Source organism: Puma concolor, chromosome B1 (genome assembly GCF_028749965.1).
Source record: "Puma concolor isolate L17-30 chromosome B1, mPumCon1.1.hap2, whole genome shotgun sequence".
Classification (NCBI taxonomy): Eukaryota; Metazoa; Chordata; class Mammalia; order Carnivora; family Felidae; genus Puma; species Puma concolor.
Window position 1 is genome coordinate 195,489,038 of NC_141670.1, and position 16,471 is coordinate 195,505,508.

General features: G+C 41.6%; 1 protein-coding gene across 2 annotated transcripts in view; it reads left to right on the forward strand.

Moving 5' to 3' along the window:
- Positions 1–16,471, forward strand: part of TAPT1 (transmembrane anterior posterior transformation 1) — a 69,101-nt gene that overhangs the window by 22,147 nt on the left and 30,483 nt on the right. For both annotated transcript variants that reach the window (XR_015250566.1, XM_086705388.1), the window contains exon 3: positions 5,516–5,634. Coding sequence is in view for 1 of the 2 variants with exons in the window: in XM_086705388.1 (XP_086561514.1) it covers positions 5,516–5,634 (119 nt within the window). In the remaining variant the exon portion in view is untranslated. The remainder of the gene's footprint in view (positions 1–5,515; positions 5,635–16,471) is intronic.

Sequence of the window (16,471 nt, forward strand, 5' to 3'; positions counted from 1 at the left end):
AGGTACTTTTGTTTCAGAGAGTGCATTACCATCCTTCAGCGGGTTGGGAATTCAGGGAGACCAGTACTGCGTTATAAAAGGGAAGTAGAGGATATCAGCCTGTATCTTATGGAATAAAAGTGAATCTTACTTTGGCAAAACTTTTCTTTTGGGCTTTTGCATTATATGAATATGTGTGCAGTGAATCATAACAGTGTTTCTACTGGTGGATCCTGGTCAGAGTTTGGTTGCTCTTCTTTGGGCAATTTGCTCCTTTACAAGACTTGACTTTTTTTTTAAGACCGACCTTAAAATAGTGGTCATATATTTGATTCAGCTATCACAGTCTCTGCCACATGAGAGCTGTTCAATATTTGTTTGATTAAGAGGAAAGGAGGAATAACTCAAAGAATGTTAGCCCTGAGAATGTTTCACACAAGACCATGTATAGCGTTTTGTCTTCTTTCCCTGGGCAAATGCACAGAATGGAAAAGCAAAAGCCAAAAAAAAAAACCAAAAAACAAAACAATTCCAGTGTCTGATCTCTTCTCGGAATATTGTCATCATGCTTTGGTTCTTTGCCGTATTTTCATTTTCTGCTCTTTGTTATTTATGTAGTGGTCAGTGTGAAGAGGTGATGTATTCATTCTAAGGGCTGCCCTGTAAAGGTGAGATGGGCATGAAATGAGATCCAAATCCACAAGACGGTAAAGCGTGCTGAGCCTGGGGTGGCGGTGCTGCAGAGGGCGAGGACGACGGAGAAATGGGTGAGCCCAGCGAGGGTCCAGTGCACAAGGCATGACTGCTAGCTGGTGGGACAGATTTGCACCCGGGCTGTAAAAAGAGGCACAGTCAGAAAGCCTTGTGCTGTTTAATTTCAGTTAGAACGTAGTGGGGTTTTTTGTTGTTGTTTTGTTTTGTTTTGTTTTGTTTTGTTTTGTTTTGAGTCTGCAAGTGGCATTTAAAGGAGGGCAGGAGGCTTTTGTGTTTCTCAAAAGGGAAACAGAGCGTGGTACATGACACCGATTCCACTACAGTCATACCTTGGATATTTCGGAGGGATTTTCGTTAGGCGTTGCTTCAGACTGCTTGATCACTCTGGGTCCAAAGAGAGAGGAAATCGGAAGGGCCTATTTTACCAAGATGCCATGCAAAGTAACTGAAGGTGTGAAAGTACACATCATTCCCTTCCTAATATATACCACACCCACTGCTTTTAATTCTTAGTAACGTGTTTTCAAAGTTAGCTATAAATCTCAATATGTGAAATTTATTTGCCTTTTATAAGTTCGAGTCATTAAATGTCTTATTTGCATTTTTTAATGACACTAGGTAAGTTAGCAGAAGAAAAGTTAGCACCAAGAAAACCGTGTTAATCCATAGGTCTAGTGAAAACAGGGCGTAAGTTCTTTTGGCTCTGCTCAAACTGCTTCGACCAGAGCGTGTAGGGCCTTGGGTCAGGACGACTCGGGCTTGAACGCCAGTTCTTTTACTCTGACCCGCAGCCTTGGGCAAGCATTCAGCTTCCAGAAGTGGGGTTTCCTCAAGTGGCCAGTAGGGATGGTAATAACTACCTCAAAGAGCTGTCAGGAGGATGAAGTAGCAGGCTCTTACCACTGTGGCTGGCTGGTGTGAGCACGGGTGACGTTGCTGTCCAGCCCCCCCAAACTCCGGAGTGGCCGCGTGAATTAGCTGAGAAATACCCATGCGGTGAGTGTCCCGCGGGGCTCCAGGCTCACGCAGCACCTCGCATGCTGGCTTTACCTCCTTCGAGGATGAATGGTTTTAGGATCACATCCTGTTTATTAGGAAGTTTTCTCGTAAGGAATTTAAAAGAATCTTTGCTCTCTGAGAAAGTGCAACCTCCAAACAGCAGGGACGGTAGTTGAGTCCACTCTCCCACATTTCCAAACCCTGAAAGGCATTTGTGTTGCTTTTCTTGTGCATTGTGTGTTCTCACTACATGAGTACTTTCTCCCCACCCAGCTGAAATTTCCTTAGACCGCAGCCACTTGCCCTCCTTCCATTTTTCTGTTGCAGTCTGTTTATGTCGACAGCTCCAGACAGTCCACGGTTAGCATGCTGTGTGACATTATTGCTTGCCCGCTTGGTTTGCTGGGCTGGTTTAAAATGCAAAGAGAGGGGCACCTGGGTGGCTCAGCCGGCTAAAGGTCCAACTTCAGCTCAGGTCACGATCTCGCAGTTCCTGGGTTCAGGCCCCACGTCAGGCTCTGTGCTGGCAGCTCAGAGCCTGGACCCTGCTTCAGATTCTGTGTTCCCTCTCTGTCTGCCCCTCTTCTGCTTGTGCTCTCTCTCTCAAAAATAAATAAACATTAAAATATATAAACAAACAAAACAAAATAAAATCCAAAGAGAAAGGCCAGTAGACCTCTGATACTCTTGCTCACCGTGAACAATTGTGAATACTAATTCCTCTAAGCCAGAGAGAGGTGGCTGCACTTTTTTTATTTTTTAATTTTTTAAATTAGTTTTCTTTATTTTTGAGAGGCTGAGAGAGAGAGACAGAGTGCATGTGGGGGAGGGGCAGAGAGAGAGGGAGACATAGAATCTGAAGCAGGCTCCAGGCCCTGAGCTGTCAGCACAGAGCCCGAGGCGGGGCCCGAGCTCACAGACCGTGAGATCAAGACCTGAGCCACCCAGGCGCCCCTAGGTGACTGCACTTTTATTCTTTAAGAGAAAGTTACAGTCTTCATAATTTCTTTCCTCCTCTGTGCCCTTGCTCTGCTTCCTCCCTCTGGAAACTTCTTCCCCCTCCCCTCCCCGCCCTGACTTCTGCCCAATGTATCCTCTCCATGTGGCAGTAGCCCTCATCTTCTCACACGTCTTTAAGGGTCTCCCCTGGAGTGTTTCCTGCATCTCCCCAAGTTGGTTCCGCCATTCTCTCTCCAGGGCTCCCCTGTTCCTAGTAAACTTGGTTCTGTTGTAGCAGCAGTCTCTGTGGGTGTCTGTGTGCTAAAATTGAATAAGTGTAGTGAGGGCAGAAATCGTATCCTGGTGTCACGCCTGGCGGGCTGAGCTCGTTACGTGGCCCATATTCACAGCTTAGTGGGTGTTGGATGAATGAGTAACGTGCTCCTCCCCAGTGTAAGGTCACGAGAAAGACGACCACTTAGTCTCCTGCCCAGCGTGCCGTCTCCTGAGTTGCATGCACACCGAAATTACCTTCTGGGATGTGCAGGCTTCTAGTAGTTTCTGCCTTTGGAGGGCAACCAACGGTCCACCAGGAAACAGAGAAAGGCTTCTTGGTGACGAGAGAGCAGTAAATAAGGGCCACGAGCTTTACGTGGACCGTGCTCAGTCTCCTACAACACTCCTTTGCACGTGAAACCAGGAAGCAGATGCAGGTCAGTGCTGGCAGACAGGACACCTGACGGACCAGCTGCCACGGAGGGAACCCTGGAACGTGGTTCGCAGCACATGACTCTGTCCTCCCCTCGGTGTTCGTAGTGAGCCTACATTGTTTTAAAAAAACAGAACAGCTGTTAGGGTGTCTGTATTCTGATTAAGAAACCTCGTCCGTATATGTATATATTCTTTTGAGACATTTTGCAAAACATTAATGTGTCCTTTCTTCTTTTAAAGGTTTGCTAGGGCTTCTTTACGAGAGCACCACAGACCTGGGGGGCAGGGGGGGGGCTTAAACAACAGGAATTTTATTTCCCCACAGTTCTAAAGGCTAGAAGTCGAGATCAGGTTGTGTGTCCGCAGGGTGCATTTCTTCTGAGGCCTCTGTCCTTGGCTTACAAAATGATGTCTTCTCCCTGTGTATTTGTATCATCTTTCCTCTGTCTGTGTCTGTGTCCAGATTTCCGCATCTAATAAGGACACCAGTCATACCGGATCAGGACTCACTGTAATGACTTTATGTTAACTGAATTACCTCTTTAAATATAAAGAACCTGCCTCCAAACATGGTCACCTTCTGAGGTCCTGGGCGTTAGGGCTTCAACATAGGAATTTGGGGAGGACACAGTTCTGCCCATAACATTGTGAATTTTAAACTACTTAATGTATTTACATAGGATAGTTCATTACCTCAGGTTTCATGGAGTGTTAACGTGTGAGGACATTGGGATCTCACCGTGCTTGTGTGTCAGACCCAGAAAGTCACCGCTCCTACAAGAGCAGAGTTTGGTCTCCTAGGTGTGGCTACTTCTCCAAGCCATCAAAAAACTCCACCTTCCTACAAAATATGTCATGCATTTAACAGGACAAATGCATAACATTACTAAAAAATAGGAAGGATGTGGCAAGGGAACAAGAAAGAGGAAGAGATGCAAACGTTAGCAGCTACTCCTCCAATTAAGAATAATGCCTTCTAGGGCGCCTGGGTGGTTCAGTCAGTTGTGTCCGACTTCGGCTCAGGTCGTGATCTTGTGGTTCGTGAATTCGAGCCCCGTGTCGGGCTCCGTGCTGACAGCTCGGAGCCTGGAGCCTGCTTGGGATTCTGTGTCTCCCTCTCTCTCTCTGCCCTTCCCCCCACCTCGTGCTCTATCTCTGTCTCTCAAAATAAATAAATGTTAAAAAAAAAAAAAAAAAAGAATAGTGCCTTCTGGGACACCTGGGTGGCTCAGTCAGTTAAGCATCTGACTCTTGATCTAGGCTCAGGGCATGATCTTACAGTTCATGGGATCGAGCCCCACATGGGGCTCTATGCTGGCATCGAGGTGCCTGCTTGGGATTTTGTCTCCCCACCTCTGTGCCCCTCCCCCTCTTGTGCTGTTAGTCCCTCTCTCTCAAAATAAATTAAAAAAACTTAAAAATATAATGCCTTCTAAGTACAACAAATTTGAGTGCATGTGAAATTGTGTTAGAATTAGTAATCCCTTTACACATTTGTGACATAAAGACAGTATTTTAGGGGCACCTGGGTGGCTCAGTTGGTGAAGTGTCCTACTTCGGCTCAGGTCATAATCTCACAGTCCGTGAGTTTGAGCTGTCAGCATGGAGCCCACCTCGGATCCTGTGTCCCCACCCTCTCTCTGCCCCGCTCCCACTTGCACTCAATCTCCCTCAAAAATAAACATAAAAAAAAAAAAAAAAAAGACAGTGTTTGAGCCCAGTATATGTCCTAGTCTTTCCCCATCCACGAAGCACTCTGATAAACAGGAGACAGCAAAATCAGAAAGAGTAAAGTTAAAGACTTTATCTGAAAGATTTTCAACAGTATCTTTAAAGTCTGAAGAGGTGCACATCAGGTGTTTCATAGTCATGGTCGGAGCAGATTGTCTTTTGAGTAATTGACTTCTCCAGGTGGTACACCAAAGGCTCTGTGGGGAGAACTACAAACCTGCACTTTGAAAAGGGATTCATCATTAAATGTGGCACATGTACAATGATTTACTTGTTATTCGCATAGCTGAGTTATGAGTACCGAATCTCCGACCGAGTTTAGAAATTCCTCATTTGAAATTTTCGTCTACAGTTGTTTAGAGAATATTTATGTTTTGTTTTTTGTTTTTTTTTTTTTTTTGTTTTTTTTTTTTTTGTTTTCTTCTCTCCTTTTAAAATCCAGCTCATGGTTTTTGGAATCTTTCTGTGCCTGGATGCATTTCTGTATGTGTTCACCCTGCTTCCTTTAAGAGTTTTCCTGGCACTATTCAGGCTCTTCACTCTGCCTTGCTATGGCTTAAGGTAAGTTTAAGATCGTGAGCTATTTTAAATGTTTAAATTATTTTTGCTACTTATAAAAGTGGTATTTTACTACTTGTAGTTGTTAAAGTAAATAATCACTTGGATAGATTTTGCAGAATAGGGATAATTCATACAGTTTTCATTTATACTTTGGCCCTTAATGCATTAACTAATTCTGTTTGTCTTATTAATGAATATTATATAATGTGTTTATATAATATTTGTACTTTTTTCGTGCACGCTTTTTTTCCAAGTGGTTTTGAACTAGAAATTTGCTTCAGCTCGTGCAGTAATAATAACGCAGATGGCTACATAGGAGAGTGGGAAGGCCTGGGGGCTGAGAGCCAAGGACCTTGTGGCCACTCTTGCTACCTTGCCCAGTACCTTTGGGTTCTTGAAGTCCCTTGACTTCCTGGGCATCATTTGTAGGGTGAGAACTGGGTTCTGGGCTGGCAGTTACCAGGATCTCCTCAGGAGCTCTTACTTCAGGGCTTCCTCATCCTCTCATTTAAGAATCACTGTCTTAGTGGCTGTGGAGCCTTAGTTGCTGACTCCTGTTGATTCTCCCTCCAATTTGTGAGAGGGGGGAACTCTCGGAGAGCATTGTCCTAGTGGGAAAGCGCAGCCCAACCCAACGTTGATTAACTGGTGAGATGTGGGGAACTAACTTCTCTGTTCTCTAACCCTGTTTCCACATCACGGTAGAAAGGGGATGTTGAGAGCCCAGCATCTTTTACCACAAAGATTGGGAGGCATACAGAGAATACCCAGCATGATGCCTGGTTCATAGTAGATCAGAACAAATACTAGTTTCTTTCCTTTCTTCTTTACCAAAACTAGGAACAGTCAGATGAAAATGTTAAGCTTACATGGATCTTAATGCTTTATTGAGGTTAGAAGTTTGGGTTTTACAGATTTCTCTTTTTGTACAGATACACCAACATGTCTCCACTCTATGGAGTCGTTCTCTATAACATCATTTTATGGTTCTTAGCAGAGTTGCCCAAGTGACGTTTCTCACATGGATTCCTTTTCTAAACACATTTCATTCTGAAAAAGTTTTAAGACACTGAAGTGGACAATAATAATAAATTTCATTTAACTATAAATTAGGTAGTGATTCCATGATATATAAAAATATGATTAATAAAATTATCAGTAACTTAACCATGGAAGCTGAGGTACAAAATTAATGGTCGATATACAGAATTGTGTGTTGATTTTTTTTTTTTAATGTCTAAAGTCATGGAAGATTCTCTTTTAAAGTAGTAAATGGGCATATACTTCATACTTAGTAAGCACTGAATAACACATGTAGTCCGTTTAGAAATGAACCTTAATCAGTTCCAATAAGGAAGAAATCATTCCAGTATAAGTGGGAAGAATTTATTGGTTATGATGACCATGTTGTGGAAAGAGTAAAAATCCTTTGCCACATTACATGGAGTAAAACAATGATAAAAATTAAGATTGCATCACTTATATGTGATGCTTGACATTCTGTAACCCTACCTACCAGAACGAGAGAATTGTGTTACAAATGGAAGATTCTTTTTAGAAATTTGATCATCAGCTTTCAGAATTCAGGTTCATTCTTTACACCTTTGGGAGAATTTTTAATGCTTCATTCTTATTAGCAGACCTTTTTGAAGACATTTATAGCATGGTATTTTAACATCAGCAAAGCCTAATCTCATATAGCTTTTTTCCTTTTATCACTATCGGGGGCTCAGTAAAATTATGGTTATTTTAGTTTTCAGAAGACCAGAAAAAAGTATCTAATGAAACATTACTGAATATAAGTCTTCATGTGGACCGCATAGCCAGGATGGACACACAGAAATTCAGATAGAGCCAGGTGAAGCTACCTGACATAAAATAACTAATGCCATGTAGAGATGTTCACGTCTACACCGTGAGCTGAATTAGCTTTTTAGTTTTTCTCTGATCAGCAATGTGAGGGAAGTTCATGTTCCAGCCATCTTTAAGTGAATGGCTTTCAAAGACATAGTGTGTTCCGTATGGCCGTTGGCATGTGATGAGATAAAACAGTAGAGGGAAATACAACTTAAAGACTCTCTTCCTTCTAGAGTGGGTCCTTCCTCGGGTATGTTAGCACACAGTGGAGGTTCACGGAATGAGTGGCAGTGGAGATTTGTCAGTGTTTTCCCGAAGGCCTTTTTTAGGTTCTGTTTGAAGACCCATCTTGTTATTATTGTGCAGGCATCTAGAACTGTGTCATTTCTAGTGTTTCTTGTCACTTGGGGGAAGCAGGACACCAAAATAGCACGAGAGTAGTCTTTCAGTGTATGTTCTGAAAACTAAAAGAGGTGTTGCAGAGAGCTGGCACATTTTCGTTCCTCTCCTCCCGTTGGCTTTGTTGTGAGTGGCTGATGGTCCCTGGAGCCGACCTTTACTAGATATTTGAAGATTTTTCTTAGCACATAAAGTAGAGATGATTGCTTTTGTGTATTACTTTAAAATACTTTCAGTGTAAATTAATTTGAGTAACATTTCAAAATCAAATAAAAAGTGTTCTATTTTCAAGGTTTTAGAGCTAAAATGACACTAGAGGGCAGCGCGTTACCCTACATGCATGACTCCGTTAAGTTTCCCAGTGCAAACCCTTGCTATTTCTGCAATGTGGACCAACTAAAAAATTACATTTTATGCTCTCTCTAATAAATATTATATACATGTATACATATATATGTAACTAACATGAAATGCAGTTAAAATTGTGTAATAGAACTTCAGCAACTTTCAGTGTTCTGTGTGAATGTAGGCCAGATTACACAGAATATGAAAATACTACCTTACTGTTTTAGTACCTTAAGTATGCCTTATCCAAATTGAGTAGTTTGTACTTCCATTAGCGTGCATTCCAATTTATAATCTCTTGGAACAATTTAGAAAACAGTGTCTTTTGGGGCATTATTTTTAAAAGCACCAAAGTTGAAGTGTTTAAAACTTGAACTAGGATAAGAAAAGTACATTAACAAAGCTATTGTTAATATTATGCCTAGGACCTCTTTAATTTTTGAAGAATAGAAAAATACATTTGTTTTTACAGAATTACTATTTAGAAATAGCCAAATTCTGCCTTCTCATACGTTTTCTTCCAACATTCTCTACTTCCATTAAAGGTTGATTTGTCTTCACCAGTGGCTGTGTTATGTTCCAACTTTTTCAGCAAGCAAAAAGTGCTCTTTCCTTCAGTCTGACTTTATTTTTCAAAGGGATAAAAGGAAATTCAAAAGACCAATAAAGAATTCGATTGTGGGGTTTTTTTCTGTTCCCTTATTCTTATATTCCTGTATGCCAGTCTCTTTTCTCTAAGAAAGTTGCTGTCTTCCTAGTCTCTTAGTTCTGTTGAATTCTTCCCCCACAAAGCGGGGAGAAGGATATTTGTCAGGGTAATCAGGATGCTGACACGAACACAGTGACTTTGTGGTCTCCAGTACTGTTTCCAGATCACGTCAGTAGTTGTGTAACGTTGTTGCCTTCTTTCCATATTGGAGATCAGTGTGTTTGCCTCCTCCGCTTGCAGAGCTTATCTCCGGCAGCGCTTGTGAGATGCTTTTGAAAGCTGACAGCCTCCCGGATTTTCTGCTTTAGAAATTTACTCTTTGAACCGATTCCTAAATATTCTGTAAACCTCCCATGGTTTTTGGTTTGGGTTTGCTTTTTGCCTCTACTGACATCTCAGTATACGAGGACTCTGCCCTTCACTCCGGCTGAGGGCCAGGGCCATTCTCCACGCCCTCAAGAAAACCCAGCCTTCATTGCGATGTCCCCACTGGCTGGCATTTTGCCAGCTTTTGACCCTGTTAAAACATTGTTCATTTTGAGAAGTTGGCAGGGTAATTATCTTGACTTGGTGGGTGTGTTTGTGTTGCCTACAAAGGAGACACTGCTTCCATAAAAAGTATAGTGATCTCAGGAATACTTATTTGACAACTTTTTGCTAATGAATTAACAATCTTGAAAATTTTTTGCGCCCAAATGTTTTGTTGGAGACTAAAATAAAAGAAAGACATCTAGATTATTTAAAAAAAATTTTTTTAATGTTTATTTATTTTTGAGCGAGAGAGAAAGAGCACGAGCTGGGGAGGGGCAGAGAGAGAGGGAAACACAGAATCCCAAGCAGGCTCCAGGCTCTGAGCTGTCAGCACAGAGCCCGACGTGGGGCTCAAACTCCTGAATTGTGCATGAGATCGTGACCTGAGCCAAAGGCAAAAGGTTAACCGACTGAGCCACCCAGGTGCCCCAGACATCCAGATTATTTAAAAGCAGATTCCTAGGTTTCTTCCCTTTTGATTGATTATGTGAACTATCTGTTTCTTGGAAGAATGGAAGTATTTCATTTTTTAGAAAAGTGGACTGCTCTTTATTATGCAAAAGAGGTATCAGACCTCATTTTTCCAAATTTACTTCTAGAGTAAATATAGAATAACCAATTGTGGAAGTGTTTTTAATTTACCTGACATTTTTGAGAATCCTCTTTCCTTCTCAAACTTGTGACTTCATTTTGTGTTTTAGAATTCTCCATAACATTTGAGCTAAAGTTGAGGGAGATGATAGAGAAAAACCATGCTCTCTGGTGCCAAGAACTGATTGGTATTTTTGAAAACTTTGCTAAACCATTTTAGACGGCAGTAAGTATAGAGTAGGCTTAGGTGATAAATGCCAGTGTGTTTTTCTTGTATTATCAGAGCTAATAAAATATGTGCAAGCAAATTTCCCGGCCTCACTTCGGTTTTAGACAGAACTCTTACTTGAGGTTTCATGGACTTTTTTGTTTTTAAGAGGCAATAGTGTCTTTTTCCTCGGGAGAGTTTATCCCCTAGGAAGGCATTCGTCTCTCAGAAGAATTAAGAATATCAAATGCTTGAGGGTTTCTTAAGCTGCTGGGTTTCCTCTATAAGCCTTACCTCCTTCAAGATAATTCACCCCAAATTCACTTCACAGACACACATGCGCGCGCGCGCACACACACACACACACACACACACACACACACACACACACAGAGGACTTTTCTCTTCTTAGGCCTGAGCCTCAATTTTGCCCTGAATGGTTAATCTACCCCCTATAGCACATGGAGGGAGAGCTCTTGGTAGCTCTGTCTGGGGAAACAAGTATGTTTGTGATTTCCTCTTATCAGGGTTGATCTGCGTGGCTGATATGTCGAGAGCAGTGTACTTGTTTAATTAGAGAGTCCTCTTAAATCGGGTTGTTGTCCCGTCTCCTCACCATGGCACTCTGAGTAGTGTAGCGACATGACAACCTTCTCTCTCTCTTTCTCTCTCGTAAATCAGACCCAAGGGAGGAGCACTTTCACTTCCTTTATAGAATGGAATGTGGTGTCACAGGGACTCCTTGTGGTGAGTAAACCCTGATTTTTCCTTCTCTACTCTTGGCCAAATTGACATCAGTGCAAACGAATATTAATTATAACAGAAACGACAAAAACGGCATAGGCAGACGTAAACATTTGAAGATGGCCACCTGAAGACAACATGGTTCCCTGTCCTTTATTGGTCCTAAAGCTCTGTCCACATTTTTGCAGGCTTTGACCATGATCTCACCCAACATAGAAAAATCACCAGTAAAATGATCTTTAATTACACTTGTTCAGACTTGACAGCAATACTTTCTCCTCGATGCCACAGCAGTCAGCTGAGCTGCTTAGCCACTTCCATCTAAACAGTTTTTATTTTGCATTATTCCAAATAGTGAACATAGCTTTATTAAACGAGTTGGGTTTTCTCCTAGGGGAGTTTGAAAGTATTTTGAAACCCAAGGGAAGACTTATAATCATTCAATTTCAGCATTTAGTCATTATTTTCCTACTGTATGTCAAGAGAACTTAAGATTTAAAATACTGTTTCCTAATTAAGGAAAATATCTTTTTTAAATAAAAGAAAAATTTTTAATGTTTATTTATTTTTGAGAGAGAGACACAGAACGCGAGCAGGGGAGGGGCAGAGAGAGAGAGAGGGAAACACAGAATCCGAAGCAGGCTCCAGGCTCTGAGCTGTCAGCACAGAGCCCGAAGTGAGGCTTGAACCCACGAACTGCGAGATCATGACCTGAACCAAAGTCGGAGGCTTAACCAACTGAGCCACCCAGGTGCCCCAAGGAAAATATCTTAATCGCAATACTGTGTTTGAATTTACTTCTAAATTATAAAGGGACTTCTTTTTTAAAAATGGGAACCATATAATATTTTACATTTTTTTAAAAATTTTGCATTCTTTTAGTTATACTACAAACAGTTAAAGCGTTCAGAGAGAAAGAAAGAAAGATTCACTCTATGTATTTTATAATGAAATATCTCGTGCTGATAGCTCGACACCTTTCTACACCAATTTGAAAGTCAACCAGGCAGGGATTATCCCATTTTTCTTGCTCATTTGTGTTACCTTTTCTTTTTTCTTGATCTTTCTGTATGCTACCAGTGTTTACTTTAGTCTCAGCACGTTCCCTTCTGCCATGGAGCAGAAGGAAGAAGCCTACCTAGAGCATCTTTGTCCACCACCTTGTTCGGTTCCCATGAATTTCTGAGCCCTTTGAAACAACGGCAGTGCTTCCATAGACAATTGCGCATGTCCAGTGGAAGCGTCCGAATGAGTAAAAGGTGAAATTTAGAAATGAGAAAATGTGGTTTCTGTATGAGTGGCTTGACATGAAAATTTTAAAAATATTTTAAGTTCTGTTGAGTATCTTGTTTAATGTTACTCGTCTTGCAGTAACTCACAACCAAGCCTATACTTTAGTGGGTTTTTCACTTTGTCGAACAGCTTCCTCCGCTTATTTATGTGTTCGTGTAGGATTTTTAGCATTTGCCAAATGAATTGCCAGTAACTACCACTTCACAGACATTTATAACGGAGAACATGAACCTGAAAGTATTGTTTGAAAGCCCATTCCAAGTTGATTGGCAAGGCTATGGATAGGCTGCTTTTGGAGTTGGAAATGCTTATCAGATAGTCGTCTAAAAATATCTTGATGGAGAAGGAAACCTATATTGGGACTGGTTCAAGTTCTTTTAATACTGTGAACTTATTTTGAGGTTAGGTCTTTGCTTACTCAGAGATGCCGTGATAGATAAAGATACCTTTTAAGATGCCACCTTAGAAATAATTTTAATTTTTGCAATTTTCCTTTTTTACTAACAGGGATATTTATCTGAAAATAAGAGTCTGTTTCTTAGGAGGTCTGTTACTTTTATTCTTTATTTAAATGATACTCCTTCATTTTGAAAATCAAAGTTCTCTCTGGAGCAACCACTTATGATACTAGCAGTGGATATTTTCACCAGAGCAGAGAGCACACAGAAAGCAGTGGGTCCGGTGAAATAGGGTCCTGTTTTTTTTCTCTTTTTAGAAATAACAAAAATGATGGATATATTTGCCGTTTAGCACAAAATTTTTCCAAATGAGATGTCAGGACAGTGATAAGTAATATAGAATTAAATCATTATGCTGAAAGAGAAAGGGTACCATTTTGTTGATTTATAAGTTCTTTTAAAGAAAAGTCTAGAATGGTAATAGAGACTACCATGGTAGTAGAGAACACGCCTTCTGGAGCCAGACCGCCAAGGTTCAAATCCCTGCTCCTCCATTGCTTGACTAGTAACTGTCCAGCTGTGGGCACATTCTTGACTGTACTTTGCCTCATTTGTAAGACTGAGGTGGTGATAGTACCTTGCCCATAGGATTATTGTGAACACGGAAATGAGTATATTACAAGTGCCTAGAACAGTGCCTGCCGCATAGTAACTGAACTGTCATATAAGGTGTTTCTACAACTTTTCTGTCGTTTTTACAACCTGGTTTAATCCTAGGCAAGATAAAGCTAAATTAAAGTTGTTTATGCTTAATTGTGAGTTATTATCATCTTTGTTCAAAATGTGTCATATTGTGTTATTTTGGGATATATTTTTCCCATGTTTGGTAGCTCTGATTCCCGACAATGACTTGTAATTAGTGATAGTATTCCTTCATAGATATACCAACACATTGGTCCTTTGTTGTAAATGTGTATGAAGACACATAATTGGGTGTGTGTGTGTGTGTGTGTGTGTGTGTGTGTGTGTGTGTAAAAGCCCTTTGTCTCTTAAATAAAATTACTTTGGCTGAGATCACTTAACTAAGTAGATGTCAATCTATTACCGAAAGCTCTAAGTATAGTTTTCTTAGTTTAATTAGTAATCAAAATTACCTTGGTAATTAATGCAAATTAATTAATACTGCCCTACTTTTGGTATCTATCATTTTCTTTAATTCATAAAACGTGACCTATAGTTTCTAAATACAGAGACCCACGGCTCTTGGCGATTTGTGATATTCAGCATATGCAGAGCCGCACCTGCGCTTCTGGGGAAGCGTTGGGAAGTGAACTCCATACCATTGCCGGTTTGTCCCCTGGCTGTCGCAGGGGAGGCAGTCACACATAGGCCACCTGTTCAAACTCTCCTCTTCTCATTGCTTGAATTAAAAATATGTTTAGTTCCACCTCTCAACAAATGTAATGCCTCTTCTGTTTTTAATCTTGTGGAAGTAGGGGCAGGGAATTGCCTTGATAATCGAATAGGCCTTGACAGAGATCTGTGTTCTGGGCTGGGTGCTTGGGAGATGGGCCGCGATGAGAAACAGCCAGACTCCACGTGGGAGAAGAGGAACGGCACTGGAGAAAAGAGTCAGGGAGAGAGGGAAATAATGATAGATCTTCATCAGCTTTGTCCTTGAAGCAATTTTGCCCAAAACTTCAGCTGCTAAGAATAATTTCCCCTGGCATGTCAGTTTGTAGCGCTGGTCTCAAGACCTACGGTCTGACACAGACACATTCTGACCTGTCTCCCCAGTTAGACTCCCTGCTTCAGTTCGGTGTCTTCCCATCTACTTGGAAACCTTTGTAGACCTAGTTCTCATAGAATTTGCCTCTTTTCAGGACTTTTGCAGTATCCCATGTTCTATGAACAGATCGAATTCATATCTGGCTGAAAACTACGTGTGGTGTGCATTACAGGAAATAAGAATGAGGTCCTGTATCAACTGCTCGTGGAGCTGATACCGCAAACCTCATTTGTAAAGTGATGTTTCGCTGTTTGTGTAAAACAGCGTTTCAGGTAACAGTTGGGAAGGCTTGCAGATTCCTTGCTGATCTCTGCAAGACTCTGTGAAAGAAAAGAGCCCCTGATCCGAGTGGGGACAGTGGTTGGGAAAGAGCCTCAGAATAGGTCAGCAGGCAACACCGAATATACGGAGACCTTAGAAGGTCGAGGGCCAGCTGGAAAAGGAGCCGACCCCTTAGGCTGGTGCTAGAATGTTGTCACTGGGGCGGAAATGAAGAGATTCTGTAACTCCTGAAGAAAGTACTCAGGGCTTTTGTTGATGACACTGGGCAGAACAGCTGTGCGAACAGGAGGGGGAGCATTTCCTGTCGTGAGGAATTCGCCTGCGGACACAGAGCCGCTTCCGATCCTGTCACGGGAATTTCATAGCCACTGAAAGAAATCTTAAATTTCCTCTTTTCTGTGTGTGTGTGTGCGTGTGTGTGTGTTTTCCCTTGTGATTTAGTGAGATGATTCCATGCACAATTTAGGTTTAGCTCTTTATGCTGTGATCTCAGAAGTGTAGGGGAGGAAACTTTTTCTTTTTTCCTTTCTAGATTCTTTGGCTGATCCAATAATTAACCTGCCATAAAACAGACTAACAGGAGAAAAATTTGATTTCATATGTACAGGAGCTTATAAAAATATTTGAGACTCAAAGAAGTGACCAAGCAGGAAGCTTTTATGCCTTTAAGACAAAGAAAGAGTAAATTTGTGAAGAATTAACAAGATCCAGGTGTTCGGGCTTGGGGTAGCAAGTTAATGAAGAAGTGACAAGGGTTGCTTATACAGCCTTCTCAGCAATGGATTTCTTATCTCTGGTGATCAGGATGCCTTCTACGTCACTCCGGGTGCAGGGAGGGTGCCATTCATGGGGGAATTTATCTCCTGCTTTCAAGGGGACAGAAGAGGTCAGAGTGTCCTTGTATCAGCTGTTTCTTCAGTCACTTTAATTCAAAATAATATGCCACATTGGCATACTTGGGGGTGGATTGCCTTGAATCCCATGGGAAGTAAACAATGATTCTGCCCATATTAATTAGTAAAACAATTTGCAACTCGGGTCAAGCGAGTAAGAAAAAGATACGAGGGGAGAATTCACAGAAATGTAAATAACTTAAATATATAAAGAAATGCACTTTTCCATTGGGAAAAATCAGTGGCCACTACGCTAGATGCCATTTTTCAGCAGTGGGATTGGCAGAGATCCAGAAGTTGATCTATCCCTAGATTGATGCACTTGGGCTACAGGCTTCCTCATAAGCCACTAGTGGATATGAAAATCGGTACAGCCATCAGAGGGCAGTTCTGCTGCTTCTGTCCAGGGAACATGCCCTTCAAGTCCAATTTTAGGAGTTTATCCTGCAGATATACGTTAATATGTGAGACATGACATGTACATGGCGTCACGGTTTGTGGTTGCAGAAAACTGGACATTTGCCAGTGGTGTCCGGTAAATTACGGCACATCCACACAATGGACCATGACGCCATCATGGAAGTATGAACTCCTTGCGAAGAGACATGGAGAAGCCGCCTATGCTATAAATAAAAAGTGCCGAGGGCTACCGTTGTACCACAGGGGCTGAGCCAGCGGGCCACAGGGCTTTGAGGTGAAAGTCTTGTGTCGAAATCATGGAAATCCGTTGCTTCAAAGTACTTTATCAGCAGATGCCCGCCCTCTGCGTTTGCTTGTTAAGAGGGCCCACTTCTAGTA